This window comes from Rhodnius prolixus, unplaced genomic scaffold (assembly GCF_049639745.1).
Source record: "Rhodnius prolixus isolate KJV_2025 unplaced genomic scaffold, Rpr scaffold_6, whole genome shotgun sequence".
NCBI lineage: Eukaryota > Metazoa > Arthropoda > Insecta > Hemiptera > Reduviidae > Rhodnius > Rhodnius prolixus.
Genome location: NW_027411634.1, coordinates 22,810,647 through 22,830,413, shown reverse-complemented (window position 1 = coordinate 22,830,413; position 19,767 = coordinate 22,810,647). Strand labels below are relative to the sequence as shown.

Genomic DNA, 19,767 nt, shown 5'->3' with positions numbered 1-19,767 from the left:
TATTAACTAATAAAATTAAAAATTTCATTTTTACAGTCTACAAAAAGTAATTTATTTATTATAAACATTTATTGTTATATTACAATTATTTACATTACTTACGTATTTACATTACTTATTACATTTTCTGCTGTTTCTTTTATTGATGGAGGAGTGTTTTCTAAACAGGAATCACAAGAATCCATTTTAAATTTCTATAAGGTAACACTATAACCTTTTTAACTGTTATAATTAAAAATATCTAATTATTTATTAAAGTATTATTTTTATTTCTATATTCCTTTAAATTTTTATTTTATTTTTTAATATTCGTTTTTTAATTATTTAGTTACGTTAAATAAGGTTATTAAAGTTTTACAGAAAATATTTATGTTAATAACAAAACTTCTTATATCAAGGAAGCACAATAAAGTTTTTCCACTCACTTGGTGCGGAAAGTGACACTAATGGGAATTTCCCCCCACTAGTGTGGGAAGTTGGGCATTGCACAGCTGATTTTAATTGAGTAATGAGAACTTCCCTACATGGTTGCAGAAAAAATGAATTATTTTGTCATGTAAGAAATATGCTTTTTAAAACTATTCGGACGTCTAAAAATAGCTAATCCTTCTAAAGATAAGGATATTTGCGCTAGATAACTAATAATTGTTTGCACGTCTTTTTATTCATTTTTCAAACTCTTCCGAAGAAAAAAATTACTTTTATTATTATTTTGGTTCATTAAAATTAGTTTATTCGTACTTTAGGATGGGAATATTTTATATTATATTGTTAAAAGTTTGATATGAAATCTCCCATTTCTGAACCAAAACATATCTAATCTAATTATAAAGAAATATTGATTAAACTTAATTCAGGAGCTGAAATAAAAGCTAAATAAGGTGCCAAGAATGTTAGAATCTAGCCCAAGCGATAACTGAGATTTCCAGTGCATTTACAAATTTTTGTAACAGGTGAACATTGCCTGCCTAAAGAGCACTGGTCGCCATGAATCAAACTTAATTACAAAAAAACTTAGTACTTTTTTTAAATCTTCTATTGGAATTTACTACTGCAACGATTGTTGCAACGAGCAAATGTGGTACCTGATAACAAAATACGTGAAAATCACGTGAGGAGAAGGCACCCAGTGGTGTCACTCCAGTAACGTGCTCTTGCTATACTGCTCTCACGATAAGAGTAGATTACGAGGCCATCTTCTCTTCAATCTTCTTAGAGGATTACTCTGGTAATGTGGGAGGAAGATAGGTGTTCTATGAGAGGGTTAGGATGAGCTGCTGTAGAGGAATGAAATTTGAGAAAACGAGTGTTAGCAAGAACCTGTAATGAAAGGGATTTTGAGATCATTATGGAAGGTGAGGTTAGATACATAGAACGGAGCGTTAAGAAGTTTTCGAAGTATTTTTGACTGTAATGCCTGGAGGCGTAGTGAGTTGGAACGCTTAGTCGATCTCCATACTTCGATGCCGTATGACCAAATAGGTCCCAGTAACAGTAGATATAAGAGTCTTTTGTTATGTAGGTTAAGTTTAGATCGTTTGTCAAGTAGTCTGGCGAGAAGTTTGTAGCGTTGGTTAGTTTCTTGTCTTTTCAGTCTAGTCTGGGGGATTCCATGTCAACCGTTTGTCTAGGTACAGTCCAAGGTAGCGTACTTTGTCCACTGTTGGTGCAGGAGTTTGGTTCAAGATGATGGGAGGTAGGATTTTCCGTCTAAGAGTAAATACTATAAACTTTGACTTCGTAACGTTAGTTTTGATTCGCCATTTGAAAAGCCAGTCCTGTAAGGGTTGATGTGTGTTTGTAGAGCTCGTGTAGCGATAATTAATTAAAGTAAATTAAGAATAAAAATTTGACTCTGCAAAATGGAGCAAAGCATTCGTATTACTGCTATTAAACAGACAGATGTGCTTAAACAGAGAGGAAAATGTTGCCTTCTGAAGAAAAGCAAGTTATACCTGGCTACTTTGCAACGACGGTACATTGAATGTGGAACCCCCTTGCGTTAAGCCAGGAACGTGAAGTTAACCGCTAGATAATTTCATTCCTCGATGAAGTTTTTATTATTTTTGTTTCGTTTAATTAAAGACGCGTCAACATCTGCGGTCCATTTGAGCATGAATCCTTCTTCAGTTCACTGCCATCCTTCGGACATACAACATCCCTGAACAGTGAGTTATAAGAAGCTTTTATTAAGGGAAAAATAAAAAAAAAAACAAGGTTGGAGTCGATCTTCACGGAGCCAATCCCTTCCCTCGCTGAAGCTTATTAATTTAAGTTATATACGAGGTGTGGCTATTAAATAACGAGGCTGATGCTGCTACAGAAGAACTACGTATGCATGCGCCAAATCCTAACGACCGACAGCTCTGCAGTGTAAAGCCTTCTCTTTCGATTGCAGCGGTCTCACATGTTTGTAGAGAAATCTGTCTGACCGGAACCGTCGTTTGTGTAAGAGGTGTTAGTTTCGTTTTGCCGAAAAACATGATGCTCCACATGTAGTAGAGCAACGAATGGTCGTGAAATTTCACATGAAACTTGGTGAAACCGCTACTGAAACTTTTCTTTTATTAAAAGAAGTTTATGGTGATGAATGTTTATTATGTGCACAAGTTTTTGAGTGGTTCAAGCGTTTCCAAGATGGCCGAGAAGACGTCGGAGATGATGACCGCCCGGGTCGCCCTTCCACGTCCAAAACAGATTAAAAATATCGATTATAATTAATCAACATTACTACCGTGAGGTGCTTGCTCAACTCCGTGAAAGAATAAGGAAAAAAAAGACCCAGTTTGTGGAAGAACAAGTCACGGGGTTCTCCATCAAGACAGCGCGCCGGGCTCACACTGCATTGTCTGTCAAGGCCGTTTCTAGCCAAGTACAACATCCCAGTTTTAGGCCATCCGCCTTATTCGCCTGATCTGGCTCCCCATGTGACTTTTATCTGTTCCCCCAAAGTCAAATCTGCATTAAAAGGAACACGATTTCAGTCCGTTGAAGCTGTGAAAGAAAAAGCGGCACGCGTCATGCAGGAGCTCACAGAATAAGACTTCCAGCACTGTTTCGAACAATGGTAAATTCGCATGGAGCGTTGTAGGGATAGGGGAGTGGTGTATATTGAAGGTGATAATAACTAAATATGTATAAATTTAAAATAAAATGTTTTACACCATCAGTCTCGTTATTTAATAGCCACACCTCGTGTAATACTCATGTAATGTTGCAATTGCCAACATCAAGTGTTAGATAAGAAAAAAGAATGAATGAAAAATATTAACAGTTCATAAAAAAAATATGCGCCACATAAACGTGCGATGATACACACAAGGTTACTGTCATACAATTGTGCAATGTTATATGAAGTTACACTCATAAATATTTTTGAAGGTCATTTAAGTATTGCCAATGTTTTTTTTTTTATTAGTAGATTTCTATTTTATTCTCAAATAAACAAAACAAAAATGAAAATGAATAAACAATAATACAAACAGAATTATGAGGGAATGAATAATAGCATGAACTTATTGACAACTTAATGTCTTATAAACTTTTCTTTCAATAAATACTAAACAATGAATACAAAAGATTTATGAAATGTTATTTATTAAATAAGATTCTATAATAAGAAAAGTCTTTTAAGACTCTTAAGGATAACAATATTATAAAATGGATCTATTCAGAGCAATATTTATTTATTTTAATACAAAAGTAAGACAAAAGAGAGATTTACAAATTAATTATTTCATTCTCTTTTAAATTCTTATCTCTCGTGCATTTATTTACATAAATGTTAGAGCTTGCTATAATTATTCATAACCGGTTATATAAACTAATTAACTTTATAGTTTTGATTTTTAAAATCATGTCAAGCACTAATTAAAAACATCACTTTGTGGTGAGAAGCAGGTACATTGATAACTCCTACAGATAGTATAATTACTAAATTCCAGAAGTTGTCCGTTATTTTGGTCCCTTATTTGATTTTGCGAATAAAAAAATTTAAATTCCTTAAGTGCTACTACTACTTCCAAAAATGGTCCTATACACTTCACTATATTCTTCAGGAGGTGGTGTTTTTGGCATAAAGACTCGATGACATTTACCCCTGGAATCTCTCTTGTAACCTTGTTGGCAATTGCGATCTGGTACTTGTATTAGTGCTCTGCGTTTGAAACAAATTGTTTAAAGTTAGTAACCAAAAAAAAAAAAGAGTGATAAATTTATGTGTCGAACTGAAACAAAAGGAAAAAAGAAGAAAAGGTAGGAAGGAGACACCACGGTAGCCGAGTGGTTAGAGGCGAGGACTGCGAAGCTTGTGGTGCGGGTCGATTCCCGGTCTTTAGGCCTTGGATTTTATTTAATGGTTAATAAAAAGAAATTTTACAGTAAAGTATGTTTGTTAGTCGCCTCCGTCCACCACACCTAATTTGGTAGTTAGACGTAAAGATGGTCTATTACTTTACTATTACTAGGAAGGAAAACAAAATACAGACTACTTTGTTTTTTAATATCAATTAATTCCGGACATTTTTTGAAAACCTTGAGTAAAAAAAAAAATGCAGATAATAACTATAAATTTAATCAAAAAGCTAAATCATGAAATAAATATTTTAAGTGAAAATATTCGGCATCTGTTTTATTTCTATTATAAGTGAGAGAGTGTGCGACTCGCCGCAAAGTTAGATGTTTTGCGGTACAGGGTTCGATTCCTAGTTTAGATCTTTGTTTATTTTGCAATTCGTTGAATGATATAAAAATTTGTCAGGCAAAAATACGTTTTTCTGCAACCATGTAGGGAAGTTCTCATTACTCAATTAAAATCAGCTGTGTAATGCCCAACTTTCCACACTAGTGGGGGGAAATTCCCATTAGTGTCACTTTCCGCACAAGTGAGTGGAAAAACTTTATTGTGCTTCCTTGATATAAGAAGTTTTGTTATTAACATAAATATTTTCTGTAAAACTCTAATAAGCTTATTTAAATTTATTTTATTTAAATAATTAAAAAACGAATATTAAAAAATAAAATAAAAATTGAAAGGAATATAGAAATAAAAATAATACTTTAATAAATAATTAGATATTTTTAATTATAACAGTTAAAAAGGTTAAAAATTAGTAGCGATCACCGCTCCGTCGAAGTGGCATAGAAAATTTCCGCTCCATAAGATGGCGTCCGCTGCCACATGTGAGAGCGATGTTAAAAGTGCGCCATTCAGCGGATAGTTCCGTAGCGCTCTTGTCTGCTGAATGCGCCCATTGTAACAAAAATTATACAAAACTAAAAGAAACGTAGCATCATCTGACGGCCAGTGAGCAAACTAACAGCACTGGATCGCTGGCCAAAGATATTGCTTTCAATGAAATGTTATATTCTCGATCGTCGCTACAAGTCACGTTTTGTCTGCCGGAACCTTAAGAAACAATTAACATTTAAAAAAAAGAGTGGCTGAACAGTTTTCTATTTGTCTGTTAAGTGTAAGGTTAATTTGTTTCAAAATAATAAATTTGCTGCAGTGTTATTATCAAAGATTTTGATTATTAAAGCAAGATTATGTTACAACTCTTGAGAATCAATTTCTTTCGATAAATAATTGAAAATATCAGTGTTTGAAGGCTAGCGACAGATGCGAAATTGATAATTTCTAGAACCATATTGAGTTTCAAGCATAACATTCGCTAATTAGGCAACGGTGCTCACAAAAGTTGATGAACGAATTGTTGAATTTTCTGAAAAGAAAGATCTTTAGAAAAATCTTTCGCTCATCAAGAAAGAGAAACTTAGGTACAGGTTAACTAAAGTTGAAGCATTATGATACTGAATTTGGAGCTGAATTTGGTGGGTCGAATAAGAAGAGCAAGATTAAAATGGCTAGGAAAAGCAATTTAAGAATGCAGAAATCTAGTGTCAATTAGGAATTGCTGGTGGAGCTTACGAAAGAAGAAGAAATTGTTGATCCAGGAAAAAGGTGGCAACGGAAAGTACCAGGATTAAGAACCAGGAAAAGATAGCCAGATGACGCCAAAGAGCAGATAACCAGCTAAGAGAGTGAAGGTGGTGAAGAGTCGCTGCTATGGTGGACAGGAGTGAATGTGAGTGATCGAAGAGGCCAAGGTCCTTCGAAGGCCGAAGTGCCATTAAAGAATAAGTGAACAGTGCAATTTCAAATTAAAACAGTTTACGTTTAAGTTTTATTAACAAACAAGACTTCTTGTCGTTTTAAAAATTAAAGAAGACTTACGAGTTTTAAAGTTAAAATAATTGTCTGTTTCCTTATTTAATGTTGGCAGAAAAAATAATTTTAAAAAACCAAGGGTTCCAAAAAAAAAAAAGTAATAAAGTTTGGTAAAATGGACGCTCCGCCTGTTATTTTAAATTTAACTGAAGGTAAAAAGGACATTCACGTGTTTTTGGATATAATAAAAGGAACAAAATTGGTTAAAAAATATTGCTTTTTCCTTTATTTATCTTAAATAATAACATCGAGTTCCAAAATTTCAAAATTAGTAACCTAATAGTTACCTTTTGTTTTTAGTATTTCATAATTTACAAAAAATAGAAACTTCAAAAGCGAATTATTTATTTATCGTCTGTGTTCATACTGTTCAATCCTCGAAGACACTAAAATGTACTAAATACGGACATTTGGCTTTATTATTTTAGTTTTTGATAAATTATTCTTCAAAGGTAAGTTATTGTAAAATCAGAACTCCCGGTGCAAAGGACATTCGATTGTTCGCTATTAATTGTATACATATGTAAATTTTTATTTTTATAAGTTAATCTGGTTAAAAAGATTAGTTATGGCAAGTTTATTTTGCTACATTACAATAGTTAATGGTTTCTACAGAGGGCTGAAATTAGGAAGTGGATGAAATTTGAGCGTACATACACGGCAAAGTGACTTTTAAATTAAAAAGGATTTGCCAAGAATTCTGCAAGTTTGCACTTTTTCTACTAATTCCATAAACAGATTTACTAATAATTTGTATTAAAATTAACAAATATTAAACACTTACTTATCAATTTCTATTAAAACAACGGCCAAAGGTAGTAACGATAGTAATAATAACCTAGACACCAGTAACATTGTTAGTTTATTACTAAAAACAATGCTATGCAATTTTATAATTTTTACAAAAAAGATAATGTCACAATGTCATTCCTTGTTACTTCGTGTACAGATAATTACATGTGTCACGGATTGTTCACATGATATCCACGCATGTTTCACTATCGATGAGGACAACCATATTCTAAACTTAACAATAATCGTAGCCGTGATCATTTCGTTCAGGAACGGATCAGTTTTTACCTCACAGTTCAATTAATGAGGCAGTACGCAGTGTCCATTCCAATAATTCTCTCGCTATTTTAGAGTAATTTAAGTAATTTCTGAACAATTATGCGACTTCCTCTTCAATTTTGATCGGTCCTAAAGGACGCGCTTCTTCTGATTTGACATCTTTACTAAATATTTCACTGACTTCGATATTTATTGGGAATCAATTGACCTAAAATAAATTCAAATAAAAGCGTTCCTCTTAAAAGGTCACTGATTTTTTCTATCATATCTTGAAAATCTGAAATTAATTAGTGAGATAATAGTTTTTGTCGTTGTACTATTTTTATTCAAATTCCCATCTTCAGTATGATTTTTGTTTTCCTCAAAACAATTTACTCGTTAAAAAAAAAGCCAATTAGATTCTTTTTTTAGGCATTTAAGAATGAGCTTGCTGATAATTTCAGCTACTCGATGAGAGGTAGTAAAAGTGGGGCAGTCTTTGGAAAGTCAAAGTCACTGACTGCGGTGATTTTGAATGCAAAAAACCTTTATGACAGTCCTTGACAGAGTCCTAAATACGGGTCATAAGGGAAGCCGTCAATATAGATAGAACCTTCCTGGATAGGGTAGACGAAAGAAGGTTATTGTGGTTTGGACATGTTCTTCGCATGAGCCGTTATGCGCCTTCCAAAAAAGACCTCAGTTTTTTAACTCACTACCTACTCACCACACTAGAACAAACTTTAAGTAAAATGGTAAACTCGATTGATAAAGTTGATTTATTGAACGAATCGTCGCAAATGTGAATCCAAAAATTTCATATAGGTTTTAATTTTATTTAAAAGAAAAAAGTATTCTAAATTGTCTTCATATTACTGTAAAAAAGTATAAATTTTTGTAGAAAATAATGTGATTTAATAAATAAAAATGGTGGCAGTTCTTTAAACGTTCTTCTTTAAACTTTAAAAGTATAAGTAGCTTATAAAATGAAACTACAATAAAAGAAAAAATCTCTTTCCATGAAATCTACGAAATAGGTTTCCCAGAAAGTTATATTTCAAATATAATATTGATTTAGACTATTTTATTTACATAAATTTGAAATTAATTGTTACAACAGAATGTGAATAACTGAAGAAAACATTGATTAAATCACTTACACTAAATTATCTGACACTTTTTCAGATCCACTGGCTTTCTTTGGCTGATTGTTAAGACTCAAAGCAATATTTTATTTCTAACTTGGCTAATTAAAAAAAAACGAAAAACAATGTTCTTTCTACTCAACGTGAAATTATATTTTGTTCGAAACCAGAGAACAAGAAGATTGTTCTAAATCTTTTCTCGAGTAGTAAACTCTCATAAAAATAACCAAAATATGTGGTACAAATAATCCATAATTCTTGAAAAGAATTAATAATGTTAATATGTAAAACATTTCTTTCACCAATGATTAGGTACCACTTATTACTTCAAAAATGATCCTTTTACGCAAAGATGGTGTTGGAATCAATATAACAATCTTTCAGTTAATATTAATTGCATTTCTTTTCGTCAGAATGTATAGCACTTGCAAGGAATTTAAGTCTTTTACTTTATTATTTATTACTTTTTTACTTATTATAAAATTCTAAATAATGCTTTAATACTTTAACCAATATTTCAAATTTATTTTACTTTCAAGAATCCTAGATTTTAACATTCTAATGTTGATTGTGATATTCAAAACTATGGATAAAGTTTAAAGAATAGAATAGTGATAAAAGGCATCATAACCTTCACAGAAACAAGGTCAATGAATTTCATCAAAAATAAATATACATAATAATTATTTTATTTACATTACTTTGTACATTTAGAGGTATTATTCCAACTGTTTCATTATTATTGTTATGGATAAGGCATAGGCATTCCTCTAAATATTTGTCATTGTTCTCAGTCATTGTATGTTTACTAAATAAACCAAAACTGCGACTTAAAAAGTGAATTGAATTTGGTTATAATGTTTTATAGTTAGCAATTAACAACTACTAATTATTTTCTTACAATAATTTACAATGACGCATGCGTCTTGTGATTGCAATGTTGCTTAATAACCTAATAGTCCATTCATTGTTTTATAAATAATTTTTACAAAAACGTGAATAATGTAATACTTTTATAAACTTGCACACAAGTATTTGTAGCTCAATTAGTGAGAACAGCTGATGTGGGAGTCAAATTATATTTTAATTCCCTGATCTGTACCACATGAGGGGTCATCTAATCCTAAAATAGGCTGTCTTAGTATAAGTAAAAGACAAGTTTTGGATTAGATTAGGCTTTGTGGACATTCGATAGTTCATGTAAGCTACCGTTTACTCAAGGGTTATGTTTTGGCATCCATTTTATAGAGCATCTATTCCTATTTGTTAATAATAAAATAGAAGTGTGGGGCAGAGTCTTCTGAGAAAGCATAGAATGCAGGTCACCGAAAGAAAGTTATTGCTAAAGGACATGAAAGCATTAGGTAACTTATTATTATTATTAAAGGCCAAAGACAAATTAATTTTTTTATTCAACTTTAATTGAAAAGGGCTGCAAGATAGAAAAATTGGAATTTATTTGGATTTGATTCGATATTTGTATTTAAATCGATTATCACAGCGCTGCTAACCAATTGTGAGATTATTAACAAGAATGTATAATTCCTACTTACTTTTTTAATTCAAAATTTTTACAGTAATAACTATGTAATATAATTAGTGAATAACCTATAGATTAGAATATTTTAAGAGGTTCAGGGAGTACCAATGATAACAGTCAATAATTTGGTATTTTAGATAAAGTGTATTCATGAAAGTACTTCATCCAAATAAAAATAACAATAAATGAAATTTAACTGCCATATGAGTGAGTCTACACAAAGGATAGGACATTTGGTATCCAAAGAAATACGCATATCTGTTCAAAATTTTGTACTGAACAGTACACTTGAATAAATACATACACATTTTTGGTACTTAAAAAAATTCGAGGAAGTCGTTTAATTAATATCAATCATTCCAACCAACCAAGGTTACCGCATTCCTCCTCGACAATTTTAATGATGAGGTAAGTGGACACCAATTAAACCGCTTGAGGCTCTTTCACTTCTTACTTGCCAAGGTGCTAAAGTAGATGAAAAAATACAGAAGAATCAACCAAGTTTTGTATGACCAGTATCGAAGTAAATAATGTTTTTGGGGGCAAATATGGCGCCTCCCCTCCAAAAAATATCTGTATTTTGTGATTTTTTGTTTGTCCCATTTAAATAAAGAAATCAATTGAAATAATATCGAAGAATCACTCTCTTAATTACTTCTGCCCCCCAAAAAAACAGAGCTGAATTCGAATGCATACCTCAATACCATTTAGTACAGGTTACCAGACGTGTCTGCATCGACCATTTGCAAATTTCATTCGCGGGCTGCAATGGATAGCTCTAGGCGGTACTTGTATTAACACAGTATCATCATGAGGTTTGTTCTCAGTGGATAGTGTTGTAAATTGTGGAAGAGTATGCATGTTTTTTACTTCGTCATACATAAACACATTCTTTATCTTTGTTTGTTTAGTGGTGCTTAAAATTGTTGGTGTTGTCAGTTTTTTTAACAATGACAATGTGTACTTACTGTTGTCTTCTACAACAAGGTTATTATTTAGTTCCCTTTTCTTGATATGTCTTAATTTAGAATATTTAACCTGAGCTTGATGATGTTTTGATAATTGTTCTTGATTGATGTAACTTAAAGTATTATAATAACTGTTCGGTTGAGAGCGTTTCTTTCTAAACCATCGGTTATTCAGCGAAGTATTATTTATTCTATACGGATGGCTACGATTATTCAGCTGGTAATTATAAGAATTTGAACTGTATGTACGATTGTCTCTTGGATATGAACTGCCGTAATTGAAATTATGTGATGAATTTATCTTGCGAACTGGTGCAGTTGTGTTTAAAAACATTCCATCTTGCCGTCTCCGTTGAAGGTTACTACTGTTACAACAATGAACGCTTCGGTTATTAACATTTCTATTCCATGTGGCATTATTTCTAGCACTAAGCAAATTAGTATTGTACATTTCATGAGTTTTAAAATTATCCACTCTACCTGTACTGTTTAATCTTCTATTCTGCGACCGATTGTAGGTGTTATAACTTCTTCTATTTCTTTCATTTGGTTGTTGATAACTGATGTAACTTTGTAATACTGATTCAAAATCTTTCTTTTTTTCTGAAGGAATTTCATCACTATAGGTTTTTTTTAATTCACTAGAATACGGAACTAAGTTCACTTTAGTGATATTAGAATCACTGTGTGGTGCGTACGAGCGATAGGATGCTAATGTTTCCTCATATGAATGGCCATTTATCTGCTGAATTATGCACAAGAAACCGACAGTAAATATAAAAATACAAAAAGACATTTTATTCATTCAATTTATCTTTTGTATACAATAGCGCATCAAACGAACAACTGATTAGGAGATATTTTGGTTCTCTTTTTATGTTTGTATTCTCTTGATAATTTTCTTATCTATTTTTATTACCATTTCACGCCAACTTATGACGAAATACTGCTGCTAAACATAATTTAAATCAAGGAGGCACGTACCCTGCTTCGTAATTTAACTAGATCTGTTTTCTTCTTCTTCACCGATCTTTTTAATTAGTCCAACTGCTTCGATTGAATTCATTCTAAATTCGTACATAAATTCTGGATTTGTTTTTCATATAAAAAAACATTTTGCTTTCTCTCACTTTACTAAGTAATAGTTTTTGTAATCGTGCAGAATTTTGATTTTGATATTTCAACGTAAAATTTCTGTTTTAGAGTCAGCTTTATCCGAAAAATTTTTTCTTTTAATGATCCCTATCTGTGTGCCTAAAATAAAAGATATTATCGTATCATGCAAAGATATCATCCAGTGTTGTATTTTCAAAAATATAAATAGTAACACCTTTGGGTGCCACAATAGATCTTTTAGTTGGTAGTGGATTCGGTTTTTTGGTTACAAAATCTACACCCTAAACTCCAGATCGCACCACTAATTGCCAGAATAGTGTTTGGCAATGAATAGGGTCGACAGTACTACCAGCGCTATCTATCCCTTAGGACAGCGTTTCCCAACCTAGTGGTACGCGAAAAATAATCAATAATGGCGGACATAAAAAATAAAATTAAAAATTAAAGCATACAAATATAGAAACTTTTTTCCCTATAATACATAAAAATTATTTTAATTAATAATATTATACAGTAAAGTTGTTAATGTGTATAGTGATAAGGTTAATCTGTCTCGAAGATATACGAGAAAATATAATAGCACATTTAACAGGATTAAAATTGTCTTTCATGGAGTACTTTCCAAAACCCGAAAACACAAATGATAATTGAATTTCAGGTCCTCTCTATTAAGAAAATTTAGGAAAAGCTACATCATTATCAATAAAAGATAAAGAAAATTTAATAGAATTATCATGTGACAGAAAATGATAACTGATTGTAATGAGTAAGCTCTATCCAAGCAACATTAAATTTAATTGGTACTTACAGTAGTTGAATGCTTAAAAGAAATTAATTTATAAGATTTGGGTACAAATATAATAATCTTAAAGTAGAACTTTGTTAATTAATTAATAATTTTGAAGAGAAAAACATGTACACAATTTTTAATTATTTAAAAAGTTTTAAAACTAAGATCTTACACTTCACAAAGTTTATAAAGTGAACATGAACTCCTTTGTAGCAGATACGTTGTATATTTTTACAAATAAAGATAATAATAATAAAATAACACACTCGGAATAACAAATTTTCTCGAAATACAATAATTTTTACGAAGTGGTACAATTTAGCATGATATACTACCAAGTGGTAGGCGAGCCAAAAAAAAGTTGGGTAACGCTGCCTTAGGACAGACTATATTATATTAGATTATATACACTTTCAATTTTCATTGGAATAATTGAATTCTGCAAACTGAAATATTTAAGAAAGAGACCCTAATTACTTCTCGTCACCTTTGATGTAGTTTGTTATAGTTTAAGACTGGCTGACTAAAATACTCAGGTATCAACCCATTAAGGAACTTTGTTGCCAAATGGCAACGCAAAATTCTTTATAATTTCGTAAGTTACCACCCATCTTGTGATAGGTTTGTCGATTATTAGCAGTTATTGGTGTTTAGAGGAAACCTTTTTCTTTGTGATTAGAGGTTTGGTTTTAGTTTATGACGAGTAACTAAGTGAGAAAAATGATAAAATAATGGCTGATCTCCAATATCTCCAGCAGCTCCTAGAGTTAGTTAATTATTAATTGTTTACTGTTTAATTTTAAGAGAAATTTCTCAAAGTTTTTCGTTTTGGTGGATGTAGGTGTACCTCTAGACAAAAAAATAATTTTGCAATGTTTACATTGGATTTACAAGTTAAAGTTTGCTGTTGCCATATGGCAACGAAGAGCCTTTGTGCTACATCAACTTCTTTTATTTTAGGCCTGGTTTTTCTGTTGAAGTTACGACGATGGGTTGTTCCCCGAATAAATTTTTGTTGAATCCCCTGCGCCTTCTGTTTTGACAGACGAAGATTCAGGTGAGGAGGAGGAGGAGGGAATATTACCCATTTACCCGGTTGTCAGTTACTAGCTCCTGCTGAATTAGTTCCTCGACATTCAGTTAGGTATGCCCAAAATAGGGCCTTTTGTAGCGCAAACGGAAGGCAAAAAGAAAAGGAGATGTGCAGCCACCGGAAGTAAATCAATTATCCGCACAAAGTGCAAAATATGTAATATCGTTCTATGTATCACTTGTTTTACGGAATTCTGACATTTTAATTTTCATTCTCAAGTAGGTAATTAATGATTTTATTCGTGTAAATGGTAATTAATAGGGAACGGATTCGTATGTATTTACATATTTTTTTCTAGGCAATTTACAGACGTTTTTCAACTAGAAGTATTCATACTGACACTTTTTAAGCCGTTTGAGTCTACTTTTATTTCACATATTTCCACATATTTGGATGTTATCGCATATTTATACATATTTGATTAAAATAAATAAATATTTCTACATATTTAATCAAAATATGTACATATTTTTTCATATTTTTCATTTTGGGCATATTTTCATAATTGGGAGGTGGTTGACAGGAACTGTGAACCACAGACTGTAGGGCTGTGAATCACAGTGGGTACAATGGTTATTGTAATTTACACAGAATGCTGCTAAACAGTGACGGGCACTTGTTAGTTCTTTGAAGTTGTCTGACGTTGTCTGTTCTTTCAGCTCGTTCGTTGAAGTGTCCAATTCATTTCGTTCGGTCACTTAGTGTATTCTTTTTTGGGTGAAATGCCTCAAACAAACAACAGGTTGCTAAATATCTTCGCGAGTTTCCAGCAGAACTTTTTCGAAGTGATGGAGACATTTTGTACTGCACAGCTTGTGACAAGCGCGTTTCTTGCTCTCAACGTTCCCAAGTCACCCAACATATTGCCACCGGATCGCACATAGAGAATAAAAACAGAAAGAAAGAGAGGACGTCCTATCAAGCCTTCCTTACATCTCCATCATCAAGTAAGTCTACTCTGAGTACAGATCTGTGTCGGGCTTTGGTTACAGCAGATATCCCTTTCCACAAACTTAAAAATCCTCATTTCAAAGGATTCTTAGAGACCTATATTGGGAAAAAAATGCCTGACGAGAGCACTCTGCGGAAAAACTACCTGGAAGATATCTATAAAGATTTCATGTGGTTGCAAACAATTTCGAAGAGTGAAGTTTTCAAAATTGAAAATTTAACACATCTTTTTATAAATAGTAAAAATGTTCTTTGTTGTATAAATCATTATAACTTGTAAAAACAAATTATTTTGTTCCTAATAAATTATTATAAATTGTAAAAATGTTCTTTTCTTGTATAAATAATTATAACTTGCCCCCCCCCAAAATTCCATTTTCATAAAAAAAAATGTCCATTTTACTTAAATATTCCAGAAAATATTTTAAGAAAATCACATATTTTCCACATAATTGACGAAAATAAATGCATATTTTAATTAAATATTTGGCATCTTTAAATACATAAAAATCCGTTCCTTAGTAATTAAATTAGGTTTTATTGTTTAATAAAATATTTATTATTCCTATAAAAAAAAAAGAAAGGAAACATTGAGAAAAACATACTTTTTCCAAAAATAACTTTTTTTAAACATTTTTTGTTATTGCTTTTAATCTTTTATTGGAATTTACCACTGCAACGGTTGTTGCAACAAGCAAATATGGTACCTGATAAAAAGATTACGTGAAAATCACGAGTGGAGAAGGCACCCAGTGGTGCCACTCCAGTAACGTGCTCTCACGATAAGAGTAGATCACGAGAACATCTTCTCTTCAATCTCCTTAGAGGATTACTCTGGTAATGTGGAGGAAGATAGGTGTTCTATGAGAGGGTTAGGATGAGCCTGATGTAGAGGAATGAAATTTGGGAAAACAAGTGTTAGCAAGATCTGTAATGAAAGGGATTTTGAGGTCATTATGGATGGTGAGGTTAGATACATAGAACGGGGCGTTAAGAAGTTTTCGAAGTATTTTTGACTGTAATGTCTGGGAAGCGTAGTGAGTTGGAACGCTTAGTCGATCCCCATACTTCGATGCCATATGACCAAATAGGTCGCAGTAACAGTAGATATAAAATTCTTTGTTATGTAGGTTAAGTTTCGATCGTTTTGTCAAGTAGTCTGGCGAGAAGTTTTGTAGCGTTAGTTAGTTTCTTGTCTTTTCAGTCTAGTATGGGGGATTCCATGTCAACCATTTGTCTAGGGGCAGTCCAACTTTGTCCACAGTTGGTACAGTAGTTTGGTTCAAGATGATGGGATAATCCTACATAAAAGATCGATATATTTCAGAGTCAACTGTGGAGCAGCAGACTCTGATATCCATCTAGCTCGAGCTGGTGTTCCTCAGAGCAGTGTCCTAGGTCCTCTTCTTTACTCCTTATATACAGCAGACATACCTCAACATCCAAATACCGTCGTCAAATTGCTGACGATACAGCAGTCTTATCTCCTCATTCCGATCCTCTTATCGCTACACGAGCTCTACAAACACACATCAACCACTTACAGGACTGGAGGATCAAAACTAACATTACGAAATCAAAATTTATAGTATTTACTCTCAGACGGAAAATCCTACCACCTATCATTTTAAACATTTTTCACTATTATGAAGTATCTGACAAAATATCATTATAAATTGTATAAAATAGTTACGGTCCTTAATGGGTTGACAGAATTTCTTTTAAGTTTGAAGCAGATACAAATCTATCATTCTATTTTTAAATTTTTCCCCAAAATTCAATTTTATGTCTTTGTTTCTTAACATATCAAATATCTTTGTTTATAATTCCGTCTAAATGTATTGCTGTGTCACAAAAGAAGATAGTAAATTTTATATCTTTCTTGGGTAATCAACTTCAGAAGTAATTAAATGTAACGCTCTGTTTACAAAAAAAACTGACTTTTTCTCACCTACTCTTGGTAGGTTACTAAATGGTTAAAACAACTTCTTAATTATTAATCTTTAAATTTCTGAAAAATGCACTCAGAAAACCATTTTATATTGTACAATGGAAACCACTTCGTAGTAAGTAATGGTGCCAAAGCAAAGAAGAGGAGTTTGGAAAAGACACCGTCTCAGTTCGCCCGTGGGAAAGCCTTTACTGTAAAATTTCTATCTCACTCACTCACTAGGAAACTCTTCACGCCTCCACCACGACGCAACTGACAGGAAAATTATGTCCAGAGAGTTTTCCATTAAAGTGGACGGGTCACGGGAGTCTTGGATACTATACTTGGCCCGTCCACTAGCTAAAGGAGGAAACATACATCAGATCCCTTTCTCTGTGGACAAATGCTTTCCAACTTGCCCTGAACACCATTAGTTCTCCCTACCCATTTTACTTATGTATTATACAGCCCAAAGTAATATACAGACGGTATTATCAGTCTAGTTCCTCATTCTCTCACCAGATCGTGTAAGAGAGCGCTCTTTCATCAATCCGGGACTATACTCGTACATGTAAAATTTGTTTTAACCAACCACACTAAGTTCATTAAAAAACAATAAATGCAAGTTAATAACCTTATATTAAAATTAATTTTTACAATTTATAAACAAATACAAAATATAAACAAATATTATTTCAATTAAAACTATAATACAAAATTATCTAAATAATATCAGTCATCAATTTCTGTCACAATTATTATGTTCACCAAAGTCGTAAGTATCAAATATTATTGATCACATATTTACTTTATTAAACATTAAGCGTTCGAGAATTTTAATAGCTAAATATATTTTGTTGTTGATAGGTTAAGAACTAGACTTCCAAGGTAAAAAGTAACCCTTAGAGAAACAACAGAATGGTCAATTCTGAGTTTCTATCACAAGATAATAGCTTAAGTTCATTAAGTTAAATGTTTTCATTACTGATAACTTTTTTTTTTCAAATTATAAAAACAGATTAATTTCATTGACGCCTAATGAGCCTTTGGTAGCTTTTGTTTTGCACATTACCGAACAGCGAAGTCTACGGGTTTTTTCCTCAAGTAACTTTAGCCCAATTCAACATGAAAATTAAAGCAAGATCATGTAATAAAACAGGAGTTTTCCCTTTATTTTTCATGATGAATACGGTTAAGTTACCTGTACCTGAACCTGTACTATGTCAATTAGACATTTCTAAGTTATCAATTCTATTAGAGAAGTAAATAAAGTGATCTAGGAGGCAGGCTTAAAATAGAGTATGAGGTTATGAAACAAATACAACAAATTTTTGTGACAAAATTAACATTAATAATATCTAAAATCTAAAGACAAAAAAAAATAAATGATCTTATTGTAACAGTTATTCATCCTTTGGTTGCAAATTAATTTGTCTTCCTATGATTAAACGACGATTTAATCTAATTTTGACCATTTGTTCGCTCTGGATTCAAGATACAACTTGGACACATTTCTAGTCTTGCCATTGTTATTGGTATCACTGTTAATCAAGCAAAGTCTTGGTAAATTATTAGGCAAGAAAATTAAATTCAGAATTTTAAGATTAAGAAAAACAAAATAAGTTAAAAAATGCAACTAAAAACAAAAAATAATATTTACTGAAAAACGTTATTTTCTTAAAGTTAGATGTTCATTCCAAGAAAAGTCCTATAATAATAACCTGCATAATTCTGCAAGTACTGAATTATCATGCTGCGAGTATAACCTACTGGCTTTGTTTTGGTACAAAACACCACCGTTTTGTTGCCAGTAAAAACAAACAATGAAGCTCCGACGGTAGTTTTTTTTATTTGGAATTATATGAGGGGTTTTCTTTTTTATTTTTTCGTAATGTCCCCGAGAAAGTCAAATTTAGCTTTCCTAGTTAACCAGTTTAACTGAACAGAACCAATTATTAGCAATAATATTAAAAAATAGAACAGAAAACAAACTCCAAAACATAAAAATAGGAAACTATTAAGAAAAAAGTTATAACGTAAATGGTATTGACGGGTCAAATTTGATTCAAAACCTATATTTTATTTACTTGCACTGCTCAAGAACGACTGATTTGTCTGGTCGATTGTTGGTGAGGATGAAAGAGGAGAATTCAGAGAAATGGGAGATGTTTATAGATAATTCCTCACAAAATGCCACTCAAAAGAAAAACGCGAGGGTCAAATTTGACCCGACGATACCAGTTGAGGAGGGGTTAAAATTTGGTGCCAAAATGAGGCACTGATATCAAGTACTGTGAGGTGCTTAAATGGGCATATTTATATGTTCTGCATCAGTGTTTAGTTGATTAGTAGCAGTTTTACAATTAATAATATATTGTTCACCTTTTTTGCTTATAGATAAGAAATAATCGCAAATTAATTTAACATTGTCATTCTACATACTATTATACTCAATTAGATACCTCACAAATTTAGTTTAAAGCCGTAAAAAATTAAAAAAAAAATTAAATTTTAGAAATATTGATGAAAATGAAGACTTGATTTTGTCCTGTACATGCATTAAAAAACGCAATAAAGCAGTGGCAGTTTATTTGTATTCAGTAAAAAAGAACAGTTCCTATTGTTCTTCTGAACGAGTTCGTATTTCGAATTTTACGAAAATTTTTTGATGAAACCAGGAGGAAAAGCGCAGTCTAATTTGGAATAAGATCAAAATAAAGACAGAAGCAGCATTTTCTTTTTTTGCCAAAATATTTTTCCTTTTTTTAAATTTTACTTAAATTCGATTAAGTACACTTTCGATCTCCTAAACACAAAGATACTTAAATCAGAAACCAACACACAAAAAAGGAAAAGTGCAAGAAATGATATACGAGGGTCGTTTCAAAAGTCCGTGCAAAAATAAAAACTACTTAATTTTTTGGGGTAAACCTTTTTTATTTTTCAACATAGTCT

At 32.0% G+C, this 19,767-nt stretch overlaps 1 protein-coding gene across 5 annotated transcripts in view; it reads right to left on the bottom strand.

The window, feature by feature from the left end:
- The window catches only part of LOC141461022 (uncharacterized), a 45,789-nt gene that overhangs the window by 9,525 nt on the left and 16,497 nt on the right, over nucleotides 1–19,767 (bottom strand). Inside the window, exons 1-2 of one of the 5 annotated variants that reach the window (XR_012462467.1) lie at nucleotides 7,014–12,428; nucleotides 426–4,156 (exon numbers count right to left, since the gene is read on the bottom strand). The exons of 1 other annotated variant lie outside the window; for it this stretch is intronic. Coding sequence is in view for 1 of the 4 variants with exons in the window: in XM_074141628.1 (XP_073997729.1) it covers nucleotides 18,269–18,353 (85 nt within the window). In the remaining 3 variants the exon portion in view is untranslated. Of the gene's footprint in view, nucleotides 1–425; nucleotides 4,157–7,013; nucleotides 12,429–17,432; nucleotides 18,354–19,767 lie in introns of those variants that run through there. 3 more of the 5 variants (XR_012462469.1, XR_012462468.1, XM_074141628.1) reach the window with 3 other exon arrangements.